This window comes from Haliotis rufescens, unplaced genomic scaffold (assembly GCF_023055435.1).
Source record: "Haliotis rufescens isolate VD_foot unplaced genomic scaffold, xgHalRufe1.0.p SCAF_28, whole genome shotgun sequence".
Classification (NCBI taxonomy): Eukaryota; Metazoa; Mollusca; class Gastropoda; order Lepetellida; family Haliotidae; genus Haliotis; species Haliotis rufescens.
Genome location: NW_025963979.1, coordinates 5,784,463 through 5,801,655, shown reverse-complemented (window position 1 = coordinate 5,801,655; position 17,193 = coordinate 5,784,463). Strand labels below are relative to the sequence as shown.

Sequence of the window (17,193 nt, the reverse complement as noted above, 5' to 3'; positions counted from 1 at the left end):
GACAAAGGTTTATTATAAATGGAGATGGATGTAAAGTAACGAAACTGGTTTTATATTCTTTATCTGCGCAGATGTGTTTTAGAGACCTGTTGTGCGAGTACCAAGGGTCCAAACTGTGAAGGCCTTGAACATCTGTCACTGATATGTCTCCAAGGTAATGGGATGTGAATAAGGTGAGGTGAGGTGAGGTGAAATTGGGTTTAACGTCGCGTCCAAGATTATTGCACTTATATAGCGACGTGCATGCACGTGTATGTGTGTGTGTGGCTGCTTGTACTAGTCCGGACTGATGCCGATTTATAGTGCTAGCTCACTGAGATACCATGCCGCAGTTTAACATGAATACCCCACTCAGACACAGTTTACTGACTCTGAGCCGACCAGTCCTTGTTTTAGCCCCTTAATGCCGAGCGCCAGACAGGGTAACAACAAGTACAATCTTTTAACGTCTTTTTGTATGACGCGGCCTGGGATCGAACCCTGGACCTTCCGCTCTCAGGGCGGACGCTCTACCACAAGACCATGGAGGCGTTCCTGTGAATAAGGTAGATTCGAAGTGCGGGTACGAGACACAAGGCGTGAATTTCACTCACTCAAGCCACCGTTGCAAGGGCCAGAAGGAAAACTAGGAAACTTCAAGGAAATGTGTTTGAAATCTTTCTCAGGCCAAAGGTTCAAACTCGGACGAAGTTAGATGACTAAGTATGATGTTCAAATCCCAAGTTGGTTGTCAAAAACATGTTGTTTGGTCCAACAACTTATATGATCAGATCAATGATTGTAATTTGGCGATTGTAGAAATCTTAGTGCCTGTTGTAGTACAAGCAGCTAAGTGAATTCATTGCAGCTAAGTAGGTAGCTCTAGTCGAACCTTTCCTTTTAAGAGAAGATCGAAGATAGTGAAGGTATTCAGCAATTTGTTGCGGGGATGCCATGGCACGGGAAGTGATGTCATGTGAACGACAATACAATTCAAATGCCTTCCATATATGGTCATACAGTGCTTTCAGAGATAATCTGTGAGCCCCTGCAATGGTCTTGGCCACTCGTACAGAATAACCTTTAGATATCAATGATTTCTGTAAATGCGCCAATGCATAGATTGAAGGTTGTTGGAGAGTGATGTTGAAGAAGAGGATCGTCCCTTAGAGGTAGATGGTGTAAAATCTTCTCTCTGCAAGTGGGATGAGCATTGTGTACCAACTTCATGTTGGCCATTATGGCGCGACCAAAAGCAGTATGTTATCTTCTGTAGAACCCGATGTACAATGCCGGTTGGGGGAAACGCATAAGCATGTAGTCCTTCCCATTGGAATGCTAATGCATTGAGGTCCCAGGCTAGAAGGTCTGGGATTTAAGATACGAACCGGGAGGGCTGAGTTGCGAAGAGGTCGACATGGAGCACAGAAATAACTTGCAAATCCACTGAAAAATCATGGGATGTAGTCGCCATTCCGTTGGGGGGTGTTTTTCTGGTTTGGATAGAAAGTCGGCTATGACAATGGAGATGCCGGGAATATGTCTTGCCTGAACTTGAATGTTGAGCGAGTCGATCAGTTGGAAGAAGTCAAGCGCTAGAGATAGTAGTGACGCTGACATGGCAGATCCCATCTTGTTCATGTACAACACGACTGATAGGTTGTCTTACTGAATCATTAGTGTAGAGGACTAAAGGAGTGTCGACCAATGAAACGCTGCTACAATCACCGCTTTGAATTCTAGATTATTGCAGTAACCTGGCTGTCTTCTAGTCACCACCGCCTTGATACTTGTAGTTCTTGACAATGAGCTCCCCATCCCACAGTTGAGGCATCGACGAAATAGGTGGAAGGTCAGGGTGAATGGCTGCAAGGAAACTCCTTCGCAGACATTTGGTTGTAGGTGGTTCAGAAGAGAGATTAGGACAATCGTCGTCCTGAAGGAAGGGCTTGAGGAAGCACTGGATTGGCTGAAGTGAAATTGACCTCTTGTGCTGATGTTAGAACACCGAGAAGTTGTTGCCATTGACGTAAGGGAAGTGGCTGCCTGAGTGCCAATGGAACGAGGCGTTTGATTTTCTCACAACCATCTTGGGGTAAAAACATCTTGCCCAGACTTGTGTCGAAGATGAACTAGAGACATTGTGTTGGAATCGTTTCGGACTTCTAGGTGTTCATGATCCACCCTAGTTGGTGAAGCAGGCATTGAGAAATATCGAGGCGACTAAGGAAAGTGTTCATATCCTTGTTGACTTAAATGCAGTTGTCGATGTTTCATAGATGATACCTCGAGAGTGTAGAAACTTGATGATGGGTTTTGTTAGGTGAGTAAATAGCCACAGGGCCATAAAAATTCCAAATGGGAGCACTCGCCATTGGTAGTGTTGGCACACAAACCGAAGAAAAATAGCAGTGCTCTCTCATGGTGAGTAGGTGAAGTAGACCTGTGCCTTGGTCCGAAATCCGGGTGGGTGAACGAAGGAGAAGATCTAGACATGTAGGATGAATGACAAATAGAATCGTAATATTCATCCTCCAAGCCTAGACATGACGAGTCTGAATAGTCTCTGCGTGAGACATGATAAGGGGATTAGCGACATTCTGCTCGTTTGTCATTAGACAATTATGTAGGTGAAGGTCGCATCTTAGGGGAGTGCTTGTCTCTTGAATGTCTCTGATCCTTGGAGGTTCGATGATCTCCCTTTGGACACCACCTTTGTAGTGTGTCAATCCTTAGGAGTCTGTATGTCCTCCGAGGTTCGGTTTGACGAGGTTTGGATGTAGGTTGCTTGCCTGAAGATGTTCGGTTTCATCTCGACTGTCGCACCTTGGGAGTACAGCAATGTTTGGCGGTTTGACGAGGTTCGGGGAGGTTCTGAGGTTCAAGGTTCAGAATTCTGAGGCACCTTCAAAGGTCGGTGATCTGGTGAATCATCTCAGTGTTTCGAGGTGTGTCGAGAGTGAGAAGTCCATTAGTGCTGATCTGGATGCCGATCCCTTGATGGTTGCACCTAATAAAGTGACTGTCAATGCCAGTCACACAGAAGAGTGATGCAATGTTGTATGTCGAATCTCCTGGGACAAATGTCTTGTGAACCCTCTCGGGAATGGGAGATTCGTAAGCCCTGATCCAATGAATCGTTATACAACTCCATATGGTGGTCTTGAGAGGATCAATCCTGTGGAGGTTGTGGTAATGATCTCGAATGACAGAAAAGACTCGTAGGGTTGGCAGAGGTATTAGTACTATGGCTACCTTCCGAAGGTATAACAGGGGTGAGCTCCATGTTAGTCGTAGAACACGACAAAACGACAGTACCATCCTCCGCACAGCATGTAAGCCGATCATCTACACTTTAGAGAGTACTCGTCATATGTCCGTGTCTAGGGCTGTCGTGGGTTGGTTTGGTTCGTCTGTGAGAAAGGAATCAGATACTCCCTCCTAGTCTGACGAAATCATGGGACCAGTGGGATCCCTAGCATCCCACATCGGCATGAAGTGCAAACTGGTCGCTGTGTGGACTGCTCGTCCATGGAGATCAACATGTAGCCCAAACAAGGATAAAAGTGAAGATCTAATAAAAACGGGGGTGAGCAAAGTGCGAGATAGGATAAATTTTAAAATATAACACTATAATGAAGTCAGACCTGAGTATTGCTTCCCTGTAGAGACAAACTATATCATATAAATGAAAGCATTTCGTAAACTGAACTAACTGCTGCAAAATAAGGATCTACATCAACAGAGCCCGATGTTCATAGACAAGTGAGTGACAAAACCTACTTTCATCTCGATGTCGTCCTGCTTTATTTCTTCTACACCTGTCTCAGACTCTTGTCCCTCTTCCTCCTCATCATCCGAGATCAGCTTCTTCTTCCTCTTGGCAGGACTGTCTATTTTGGGACTCTGTGAGACACTCTTCCTCTTCACAGCACTTCCCCCACCCATGCTCTTCCTTGCTGAAATAATCAAACTCTAGGTGGTCCAAATTTCAGCCATCAAGTAAAGAAAGTATGGATGTTAGGAGGCTACATTAAACACAAAATACCTCTTGATGAGGTCAATACACGAATACACTGACCCAACCCCTGAGGTTGTATGACACAGGAGGGTCCAATTTGGTGAAGAGTAATCATATGTTCCGTTATACTGAAATTCACTTTAAAGTTTATAAAACCTTTAAACTCCTCTGTTTCATTACAGTAACCTGCGAACTGTGAAATGTTACCACCAGGCGCCATCTTGCTTTCATGTGACCGGTCAATACATGTGACAAGTCAATGACACCATGACAACATGAATCCATTCTTAGCGCTAAACACAACAAGTGTCAGCTTCATCCAAACATCCATAAACAGGCCACACCATAAGAGAGAACTTCCAGATGCGGTCTGCAACTTTAGCCACTAGTCCGAAGCCAGAGTATAGTCAAATTATTTTCGGTCAAGGCTAAGAAATTAAGTCCATATAATAACACTAAATCTTACTGAAAGTGATGCTGAAAGTAAAGTTGAGGCAAATAGTGAGCTAAAATAGTGAAATCTAATTGCATAAATTTGCCATTTAGTCCCATTCTATTTCGTAACAAAAGAGAAAAGACATATCACTCCCACACTACAGTTCGAGAACATTAACAAGTATTCAGTTATGTAAAACAGAAATGTTATAGTAATTTGAATCTGAAATGAACTACCACCTGCACATCGACAGATTAATCAAACCCAACCTGATTTCAGAACACTGGAAGTCTATCATCATATACCTGTTTTCCTTTTAGGAATTCCACATGGAGATTTGACAGGTGTGCTTGGCTCCGAGGGAGAGGATTGGGATGACACACCTGAATCCTTTCCTTCCTGGTGGAGAAGGGTAAAAAGACAAATTAGTATACAGGACTTCACATGATACAGGAATACTGGGTTTTTGATGCGATTGCATCTGTCCTATTTGATGCAAATTATGTTCACAGCAAGCACCGGTTCCATGGACTGGAACAGAATTTTTTGTATCTTTCCATTTTAAGATGTTTCATTCCATCGAATGTTCATGATTCTTTTTGTTTTATCAATACCTCTATTAAGGCCGAATGCTGATCTCCTGCACAACTCCTGCACCAAATTGTGCTCATGACTCTCAAACAAATATGATTCCAAGTTTTCATATGCTCTGTGAAACCCTGGATCATTCTTACATAAACCTTCATCAACACATCAGTAGTATATGGCAAACATTCACAAGTGATAACTAGACAAAGGGCTTATAATGATATAATTAGTTACGTGTGAAAGTACCCTGACAGTTTGGATTGTTGCTCATACTATCGACCACAGGTTTGCCTGACCCAGACTCGAATAACTGCTGGAACTGTTGACAGTGTAAGGCTACATTCACGCCCAGGATCAGTTCTGAGGTGAGGTAAGGTGAAATGGGGTTTAATGGGGTTTAATGTCGTGTCCAAGATTATTGCACTTTTATAGCGACATGCATGCATGTGTGTGTGTGGCTGATGCCGATTTATAGTGCTAGCCCACTGAGATACCATGCTGCAGTTTAACATGAATACCCCACTCAGACACAGTATACTGACTCTGAGCCGACCAGTCCTTGTTTTAGCCCCTTAAGTGCCGAGCAGGGTAACAACAAGTACCATCTTTTAACTTTTGGTATGATAAAGATGGGGATTGAACCCGGACCTTCCGCTCTCCGGGCGGACGCTCTACCACTCGACCATGGAAGCAGTTAAATCAGTTCTGAGATTCAACTACATACAGCATTCTAATATTCACTGTCACATCCCTATAATTAGGCTCACTAAAGGACAAATCAGTTCAACACAAACTAACCTCAGGTCCCTTGCGATTGCTAATCAAAATACTAAATATTTGTCTTCAATGATGACTTCATGACACTAGTGATTTTGAGGAAGCGAGTGCATGTCGTTTGACGCTGCAGTCAGCAATAATCCATACAAACAAGCAAGTTAATCAGATCTTTAACTATGCTAAGTAATATTTACAGACACAGATAGTTAAACTTACTGGTTTATCTTTGTGTGGTGTCTTAATCACAGTCGTCATTGGCTTCTCTTCCTTAGATTTCTCTTGACTAGATTTGACATCTGGATTATCTCCCTTGCCTTCATCTGTTTCCTCCATCACAACATCTACATTCTCTTCTTCATCATCGCTCTCAATGATTCTGGCCTTCTTCTTTCGAGATGGAGCCTTGATAGGAGAGTCGCTTTCTTTTGATGGAGATCCATTTTTAACCTTAAGTGGTGATTTGTCTTCTTTTCTAAAACAGAAAATCAGCGTTCCCATTTACCAGTAATTACCAGGTTTTTTTGTAAAATTTGTCTTGAACCCATGTGATTGCCAGTCCCTATGGACCGACAAATAATGTACCTTATAAATCATTCTTGTTGACCAAAACATTGGCAATAATCAATAAATGATTATTTTTTTAACGATTTACCGGTCTTTTTAAAGATGAAGGAAATAGTATTTCGCTGTGCTTCGAGGTTGAATATCTATTTGTAGTGACTTTATAATAGTCTTGAACCAAAGAGAAATATTAAAAAAAGAAAGAGAAAATTGTGATGAACTTTGTACATGTACATCTAAGTAACTTCAGAGATGACATCAAGAATTAAACCAGGCAATTTTCATACATTTATTTATTTATTTGTTTAAAGCTGAGAGTGACAAAAATTGTGAGGGGCTGGTATTCTTAAAAGTTACCAGTCCACTGGGACTGGCAGTTTCAAAAGCCAACTGGAACACTGAAAATTAATATTCATTCTCACATTAAGTTCATCTGCTGTGATCAAATTAATGAGCAAGTAGTGTTTAACACCGTTTTAACAGTATTTAAGTTTTTTCATGGCGTGTTAGATCAATGTGGGAGAAAAGCTTGATGTCATGCAGGTCTTAAACAATTACCACTTCATTGAAACCCATGAGCACGGATAAGGTGTTGACAGATTAAACAAGAATCAACAGGAGATAACATATGGCCTGGGTTTGGTGCAATTCGGAAATGGAATTTGGCTACTTATACCCCGCTTTTGCTCCGAAGTTCATACAGTTTGGCCCTCACTCTATGAAGGTTCATACTCCAATGAACTCACACAAAGTGAAGGTCAATTCTTAATTGAATGTTACAAAAGTTGGAGTGTCCATGCTTTTAGAGGTCAACATAAATACAAATATCAAAATAATTTAGGTGTTCTTAATTGTTATCTGGATACAGTACATAAAGACATATATATGTTCAAAACATAATTTAAACCAAAGACAAAAAAAATTAACGCAAAATAATATTTTTAAAAAAACAATACATACTGTACATTTTCTGACAATGCAACATCTAAAACTTTTATTCAGTACGAAGCTGCCGTGTGTTTCTAGACTTTCAGTATGTTTAACTTTCATATATCTAGATTGAATTTCATTAGAAATTGTTCATGTTGCAGTTAGCTGGAGGTCAAACAAAAGAAATGACTAGAAATAAACCATGGATAGTGGGAAGCCAAGACAGTGTCAGACTTCCAAAAACAACCCTCCAGGATGGCGGACAAGGTGCAATTGCTGTGGAAGGCCATGGTAGAGGCGATGGCTCTAGTCTCATGTGGACGGGACGTCACAGGAGGCAATCCAGCAAAGGCATTGGCCTGAAGGATAGTCTAGCAAAGCCGAAGGAGACTGTGGTATGAGAGACTTCCATGGAGGCTGCCATGGAAAATGGGATGAAGAGTCTCTTGCAGGCACGTCAATGTGGCGTCGTTGCCGAGAGATGCAGAGAGATCCAGGCTAAAGGAGATGTCTTGAAGGTCATCTGGATTCAAGACGGACACCAACGACAGGATGTTAAACAACCAGTTTGGCTATCCTTGAAGCTGATTCTTCCCACTGAAGTCGTAGATAGATTCTCTGAAACTGGATCCAGTTAACAACAAGAGCGTGGATCTCACTCACTCTAGTAGCAGTTGCAAGGGTCAGGGGAACTACCGTCTTAAAGGTCTCAGTAAATGATTCATACTCAAGCAGAGGACAGATGGCGGAGAATGACATACAGATCACAAAAGGCAGACTGGAAACAATCTGACTTGTCAGCCATTTTGTAGGACAGAATGAGGAACTGTAACTGCTCAGCAACCGTGGAGACCTTAGATCATCGTAGTGGCAATGATGCAGCGAGATACGTAGCCAAAGTAGAGCCCTTAAGCTTCTGAGTTGATCTCGTATACTGCAGGTGCTCAGTGACCTGTTGAGGAGAAACAGACGACAGTTTGGTGTTGTCCAAGCTCGACAGTTAACTTTGAATGCCTTCAATTTATGGTCATAGAAGGCCTTGGTGGAGGTACAATGAGCCTAGGTGATGATCTTGGCTGCTTTCTTCAAATACCCTTTGGCGTCAAGTGACTTATGGAGATGATGTAGGGTTTCGCGCGACGGATGTAGTAGGTGGGAGTGAGGCTGGAGGAGAAGATCGTCCCAAAGAGGAAGATGGTGGAACTTTCTTTCTGCAATGTTTACCAGTTCTGTGTATCAACTTTGTACTGGCTAGTACGGCACGACCAAAAGTAGTCAAAGTTGGTTGGTTGGACACGTGGTAGAAGGCAGGTCGGGGGAAAGGTTTAGGCGTTGAGGTACCCCCAACAAGATGGCAAGAGCGTTGTAGACCCATACCTGAGGATCTGGGATGGGACAGACAAATATTTGGAGCTGAGCGTCGAACCTGGTGTCTATATTCACCAATCAACAAATATTATACTCGGGATTACACTTTCTTTGTAAGTACAAATTCTTGTAGGATTTCTTTGGTTTGAGTCTATTCTGGGATACAAACCTACACTCTCAGAGTGAGGCACCGAATCACCAGCACACTTAGTCAGCGATCTAACCCACTCATCCACTGAGGCTTCTTCAAAAAATGAAAGTCCGTATCTTGTGTACCCAAATACTACTGAAAATGCAGCGCTTGGCTCGCATTAGGTCAGTCTGTTCCAACATAATGGATTTTTGTGTACAAAAGCAGAGAAATCTTGGCATGTGATATGCAAATCACCCTTGCACGAGAACAGCAAATACTGCAGTCTTGCCTTACAGAAGGTCAAAAGCTTCAGACCAGAGACCATATAATAGAGGGACGGCCCTCACCAACAGTTTATCATAAACCATCAGCGCTACGGTCTGGCATGTAACTGATACACCCCGACACCCTGCTGTTAACCTCCCTGTACCGCTGCAGATGCGCAATAGATGCACAGACATTCACGGCTGACCATTCTGGTAACCACGTAAACAATATTACATAATATCCAGGGTAAGAGTTAATTCCCTTAGCCGAGATTTCTCCGACTGCGACCAGCGACAATAAAAAAAAAGGACGTCTCTTAGCGGATTACAAAGATTTTTTTATGATATCTCTCATTAGCACATGTCAGTTGGCTGCAAATTATTTGCTGAACATGTGTGTCTTCCGGGACATTTATTTCAATTTACATTCGCCACAGCCATGGACGACTTCATTCACTGGGACGTTTTCGTCTTGGACCTAGATATACCACTTGAAGAATTCCCACTCTTCGACCAGGGGTTGGTTTCGGATGACTCTTGGTCTAAATAGAATGACAGTGATGTTACTGCTACCAAGCCGTTGGTAAATACCTCCCAAAAGGTTTCACTCAAAGAAAAAGATAGGAAATGAAAATATGACTTCTGTCCACAAGCGTAAGTTTTCGAGGGCGTGGTAGGGAAATGCCGTTCCGATATCAAAAGTATTTTCTAATGTATTCTGTTTGTTTTAAAAATCAGTTAATATATCTCATTTTATGCTGCAATTGTTAACTATTATAAATAAAAAAATATACCAACTACGATCCGGTAAATTGCACAGGAACTCAGGAAGTGTAAATAAAACTCATCCAGAAGCAAGGAAGACACTTGTAACATATCACCATATTCCCGATGTTCACAAAATATATCTCCAGTTTAACTTCATATCTTATAATAAGTCCAGACTAGATTTACTTGCAAAAATGCATGATCACCGACTGGTGTAAATGCTTTACTATTAGCCAGAAACAAATGACGCCATATTAATGTATTTATTTCATGTAAATTCGCTACTATTTTGTAATGCTAATAGTTCCAATGAATTAAAAATACACATTAAACTATGAGCGTTGTTCAATGAATTTTCGATGTGTTCGACAATGTGCTTCGAAGGAATCAAACGTTATTGGTTAATGCCAGTTTGGGGCTAGCAGTGATAATGGGGTTTGCCGGAGCGAGATAAGTTTTTTTCAAAGGGAGGCTACTGTTAAATTCCAAAGCAAAGAGGACGATTGTAATTTTACAATCGTTATTTAATATTACCCGATTAGTTTGATATTTCAGCATACAAATAATAAGGTATTTCAGGTAACAATATAGCTTCAACGGGCATGGTACCAGATATATACTAGTATATGTAAACTGTAGTAACGTTTGTAGTTTTCAAAATTGTTTCATCATAGTTTTCTATTTATATCTGATCAATGAAAAACAAACTTTAAACTCTAACCTTGAACGAGGCATGCAACTATTACTATTAAAACAAAACAAAACATCACAAACTCTGACATATGTAAATGTATTTTTCATAGAAAAGGACAATAGACCATCTATTTATTTTACTGAATGACACTTTCGACCTTGTTGTCTCGAACTTCTCTCCCGACGACTGCCGATATAATCCTTCTTCTATCTTGGCATTTACAAAGCAAATGATAATTTTATAATTCAAATATTTCATGTAACGGATTTTTATTTTTGTATGATGTTTTCATTGTTGTGTAAATACATAAAGTAAGTAGTACCTTCATCATATTTACATTATTATGATTGGGTTCAGGCCCATATCATATAGCTCATAATCAATATTTACACGGCATAAAATAAATAATTGATTAAATGTTGTCATGATTAATACAGACAAAATCTACAGAAGATAACAAATATGTAGTATTGTAGTATGTAGTATATGCGTGATATGTGATAGAAGCCTAACTGAAACAAAGTTAAACTTACGAAGATTTTGCGAAATCAATGGTAAAAAAAAATGCGTCTTACAAAAACAATTCTAATATCATACAACATAAGTCACTTTGTAGAATGTTTCAAACGATATATGTGGTTGATAATCACAGAAAAAATGCATGTTATGTCGTGTGCTATATGGTAATTTAACTTAAAATATGTGACGTAAAATATGGCCTTGCGCCAAAAATCATACAAAAAAACCTACCGATCGTACCTTAATAACTTTGGTACCAAGCCAAAGGGGAAATTGTGATGAATGTAAAACTTTTTAATTCAGGACCGATAATAGGAACACATTCGTCTGAAAGCTTGCGAAAATTAAGAGTTGGGGTGTAATTATTTCGGGAAAATTCAGATTGAGTCCCATTTCTGGAATCAAAATCTGAAATTTCGCATCCGCTCTAAATTTGTTAATGGCACCAAGCCAATTTTTAACTTATCTCCTTTTTATACACCTTGGTAACCAAGGACTTTCATTGCGAATTAGAGGCCATTATTGAAAATCAAAATCTGCACTTTTGCCGATTCAACATGTGCGCCATTTTGTTCTCTCGAACAAAGACAAAGCGTGATCACAGTCATCAAATAGTGACAACGACATGCTTTAGGGCACCAACAAATCTCAGTTGTAATGTTAACAATGTTAAGAAATACATGAGTGTAAATATGTATTGTGAAATATATCTTTTGCATGGGAAAAAAAGGCGACAACGATGACTGCAGTGAACGCGTTTCTGCTCGCTTCCGAACAGGCTGTGCAGTACAAGCCGTAGCACTGATGGTTTCGCGCATAGGCTAGAGGGCCGTCCCTCTATTATATGGTCTCTGTTCAGACACACACGAACCCTTCATTTGACATACAAGTGTGAACTGTATGATAGACAGAGGAAGCGGTGTTGCAAGTTCCAAAGAATAGCTGTGTAAAGGCAGTCAGTTCCCTGTAGAATTCATTAGCAAGGTGTATAAGCAAGATGATATTTGCAAATAAGTCAGAAAGTGACGAAATTGTCAAATCTGTTGATTGCGCTGATAAACATTCAGCGCACAATCCAGTCAATCTTCATTCCCTTGCTAATGTCTATCTGGCGATCTGCTTGAGCAACAGATGGAACGAACGCCGATCATAAGAGTATGGTGATTCCGTGAAGGAGGTAAGGGAGGGAGATGCCAATCATAACGTCTCCAAACCGTCACAGTAAATCCGATCAAGGCAATGAGTAGGTGAATGAGTGAGTGAGCGAGTATAGTTATACGTCGCTTGAAGCAATATTCCAACAATGTACATTGATTCTTATACAAATAACCAGTCTTGATCATACAGTACAATGTGAGGTCGGCTGAATGTGGGAAAACCATAGAAGGCGGAAGTGTATCCTCACGCTTCCTGTATTTAAAGTAGAGGATGAACATGCACAATCAATTCCCGGTGAAGTCAAAACTGCCAGTGTCATCATGGAAATGACTGTGTCCTGTGACAGGATGGTCAGATCGTTGACAACTGGAACATCACGTGATGGTGCGGGGGATGATAAGCGAATCACGGCTGACGGTCGGGGAGTGCTGGAAGGATCGACTGATGGGATATCAAGCTGGCATGGACATGACTTAGTCATGACCAGGGGTCCGGAAACTGTCATATGCACCGGACATGTCCGATTGGGAATTTCAAATGTCTGATTTAAAATATTGCTTATCGGACATTTAAATTTATCTGTCCGGACATTTTAAAAAACAAACAACACTACCTTCGGGGTCCAAATAATTGATGAGCATTATCGTATCCCTTCAGCGAATTCAGGTGAATAAACAGGTATAACAAACTTGGTCAATAAAAGTATGAAATTTGAAATAAAACATCACTAGGCATGATGATTTACCATTTAAGATGTATTTCCTGCTCTCCAAGACACTGTTTTATGTGCAGAGATTAAGATTACCGTGTGCATTTTCTGGTAAACTAAGCCAGAAACAGCAATCAGCTGTGCACACGTTTCCTCCCAATCTACCGGTGATTCAGTAAAACGTACCCAAAGATACATCTTCAAAGAATTTTGATGCAATGGTCGGAAGAAATTGTATCTGAAATCATTATTTTATCAGGAATAATATATTCCAATATCGTGTTATTTTAGTTTCAGTTTCCACCATATATACTTAAAATTATAAGAACCATAAGCATAGCACTTTGGTACAGATGGTATGCAGGATATTTTGTTATGTATGGAACGATTTTGACCTGTCACTGTAGGGGCTTTATGCGCTACATATATTTCGATTGCGAAAACGTAATGTTGACATTTTATAGTCAAACTGCCTCAAATATGACTTTTAGCAAGTCATGGTACGGCATTTATGATATGTGTATCCATTCTCTTGTAATTAAAGTTCGTTTCAAGGCGTCAATAGCGCTAATCTGACCATGGTTGCTGTAAATAACTGTGAGTTGTGCGATCGACCAATCACTTCGCATACAATTTCACCGAAATTATTGTAAACATTATTATAATTATTGAATGAAATATTGAATATATATTGCAAACTCTAGTCCAGGTAAACAGTGAACAATTTTTTTATTACCAGAAATTATAATGATAGGATTAAATTGCGTACTTCAGTTCGGATTTGTTGACTAGTACTTCCGGTGATACGTGATCGCGGTGATCAGCTGATAATGTTTTCTGAGATGGGGGTAAATATTGTGTCATTGGAAAACTTGAGTTTATTAAAAATGCTGGTAAATTTTGGGAGCCATGTTTTACCGCACGCTATAACCGAAGCGCGCAATAACGAGGGAACACTGTATGTATCAACTTTTAATGTGTGTGAAAAGTGATACGAAAATACACTATTTGAAGGGGGCGTGGCCTAAATGCAAATGTCCGATTGGGATTTTAAATTTTCCGGACCCCTGGTCATGACTGTGCACATCAATGGCTGCAGGTCGAACTAATGTGATATGGTAACAGGCACAGGGGGACAGACGACGGTTTTGTTTTGGCGGGAATGTCTTCATGCAGGAAGCTCTCTGAAAGGGACAGCTGTCTTGGTTATACGCTTGGGGTTTTTTTCAGGCAAAGGAAGGCCCGTGTTCAGCATCCTTGGATTTAGACCGGCGAACATTACTTTTCTGACATTTACGTAAATATGTACAGAAAGCTTCCTTGAAAAGGGAGAACACTGAAGATCTGTGGTCCGGATTGCAAAGGCCCGCAACGCATGAGATTATAGTGTGTGACCCATTTGTTTGGTTGTGACCATGGTGATGCAGGGATTTATTTATTTTTTATACATTTGAGTTTTTCATTTAATACATGTGTTTCTGTACGCAAGTTAATTGAAAGTAATTGGGTTTTGAATATTTTGGGGGGTATTTTATGTAAATTCACTGCTTATCTGTAGCTCTGATTCCTGCCAGAATACCAGTTAGTTGGAGGTTTTAGGTACTTTTTGACTTTCACAACATTAAACATTACTGATAAATAGGCATATTTGTGAAGAATTCCAAAATTATTTTTTCAGTGTTAATACATCAGTGAGCTGTTTCAACTTGTCGTCCATCATGCCAGAGACAGCCACAGTGTAGATACCAACAGAAGACAATCATTTAGAGACTGATGAATATGTCTTCCCCAATGCCCAGTGGGAATTCCATGTGAGAATTGTTCCCCAGCAACCTGTGTAAGTCATAAGAGGTAAGTGAGTGGATCGGGTGTTCAGTCTCACTGACTTGGTCTATTGTATGTCATCAAACCCAGACAGCATGGATCATTTTTCATATCCATTACTGTATTGTCTTATCAAGACTTGATTATTTACAGGCCGACGTTATACAGCTCGAATATTGCTGTGTGGAGTTTAACAACAAACAAAACCTTCCCCAGTACTTTAATTACAGGAACTTATCAGTCACAGATGAAACGTGTATGCGAGACGGCCTACTGTTACAGGAACCTTATATTTCTTGTCAAGTATTTAGTATGTACAATGAATATTATTGTGCTTACTTTGGGATGCATATATCGATTTTTTTTCTCCCTTTATTCTATACATTGGTGCATACTGTCGCACATTTCTGTGTTGGTTAAAACCCTTTTTGATCTTCCAGTGCTCAAATATTTATAATGGATTTTACACAAAGAGTTAAAGATATGCGAAATCAAAAACAGTTAGGTAGTTTACAATCTAGAAGAGGCAATCTATTCATGTACTGTATCTGTGCTCCAGGCGAGATGAGTATCTGCATCAATGTGAATAACTTTTATGTTTTATATTTAGTAACTTTTAACATTTTTTTCCACTTTTTTGGACAATTTTTTTTCATCAAATTTTTTAACAAAAATCTTAAAATAGCTTTTCTGATATTCTGTTCTTGATTTTTTTAAATATCATTTTCTTACTTTTCAGTAAAAAATGCATTGAATACCCATTAATTATTACAGATACAGAATATTACTTGTGATATCTTTGCACATGTCTGGATAAATCACTGAAGTCTAGTATCATCATACTTTGTGGTGGGTTGAGTTATGTCCTGTTTTTGTCCAATTCGAGCCTCCATCCATAACTTTTCCCTGTATCGCAGTAAGCTAGAGTTATCTTCCTTGTCAAGCTGAGCATGAGGCTAGGCTTTCACTTGGAGCGACTAATGTAAATAATTAACTTTTATTGATAAAATATGCATACAATATAAAATACATGACATCTGATATAGAGAACACGAATAAAATGATAAAGGTTAGTGTTCGCTTAGCGTACTTCACAAGTACCACAATACCCTGAGGTTTTCAGGCTACATGTACTCGACAGGAGTGATCATGGATACCAGGGCTACTGCTCACTTACAGCAACATAGACATATAACACTAATGTGAGATTGAAGTGCTGGTCACACCACACTGTTCATGGAGGCACATGGCCACCAAACATCATGCCATGAAAATCCTGCCATAAACGTGCGAAATACACAATATTTGTGCTCATGAAGTAGCATTTTAAGCGGAATTATTTCAAAACAATGTCTACTTATTTGACTGCACACAGGGTAAAGTACTCATGGAAATGAAAAAAACCTGTTTTGCTGGATTTAATAATCAACACAAAGCATTACGTAGATGTAAATACGAAATAACAAAACAACTGGAAAAGTACTAGTCTGGATTTGCTAGTTTTATCTCAGTGCTCAATACAAAATGTACTTTACAGGAGGTAATTTGTAGGCACTTTCAACATTCAAAAACAAAACTAAGTCCAAATTGACATGGCAGAAACAGGCTATAGGCATTATGCAAATTAGCCTGGAAAAAAAGTTATCAAAACAACAATAAAAATAACAGCTATGTTTATGTACATAATAATAATGACATGAAAGTTGTTGTTTGAGAAGGGAATATGTCACTTTTACGTTCTGATATTTTGACGATGATTCACTATCCCACAATGCCACTCACAAATCACTAACCACTGACAAATCACATGCACGTGGGTTTCAAGCACCTGTTTTCACCTGTCGTCAAAGTGTCATAGGTCATGGACATTCTCCTTGATCTACTAACACCTGGTTATGCTCAGTTTCACAATAGTCTGTTTTGTTCATATTTTTACACACTTTTACATGTAAAAAGACATAAAAACCTTTGATACGCTGTATTTGTGCCAAGGCCCAATTATTACTAATTGAGTTGTTTGAATGTTTATATATTTTGTATCTTAACTGCATTTATTTAAAATCTGAGATCGAAAAAAAATGTTTTTTCATTTCCGTGAGTACTTTAGTGCAAATATTTTGAATATTAGGTGAGGTGAAATGGGGTTTAACGTCGCATCCAAGATTATTGCACTTTTATAGCGATGTGCATGCTGCTTGTGGCTGCTTGTACTAGACCGGACTGATGCCGATTTATAGTGCTAGCACACTGAGATACCATGCCGCAGTTTAACAAGAATAACCCACTCAGACACAGTATACTGACTCCGAGCCGACCAGTCCTTGTTTTAGCCCTTTAATGCAAGGCACCAGACAGGGTAACAACAAGTACCATCTTTTAACGTTTTTTGGTATGACGCGGCCGGGGATCGAATCCAGGACCTTCCGCTCTCCGGGCGGACGCTCTACCACTAAACCACGGAG

The 17,193-nt window shown here is 39.9% G+C and overlaps 1 protein-coding gene across 1 annotated transcript in view; it reads right to left on the bottom strand.

Moving 5' to 3' along the window:
- Nucleotides 1–17,193, bottom strand: part of LOC124140502 (DNA ligase 1-like) — a 98,950-nt gene that overhangs the window by 79,005 nt on the left and 2,752 nt on the right. The window contains exons 3-5 of the mRNA XM_048402689.1: nucleotides 6,018–6,273; nucleotides 4,742–4,835; nucleotides 3,763–3,938 (exon numbers count right to left, since the gene is read on the bottom strand). Coding sequence (XP_048258646.1) covers nucleotides 3,763–3,938; nucleotides 4,742–4,835; nucleotides 6,018–6,273 — 526 coding nt within the window. The remainder of the gene's footprint in view (nucleotides 1–3,762; nucleotides 3,939–4,741; nucleotides 4,836–6,017; nucleotides 6,274–17,193) is intronic.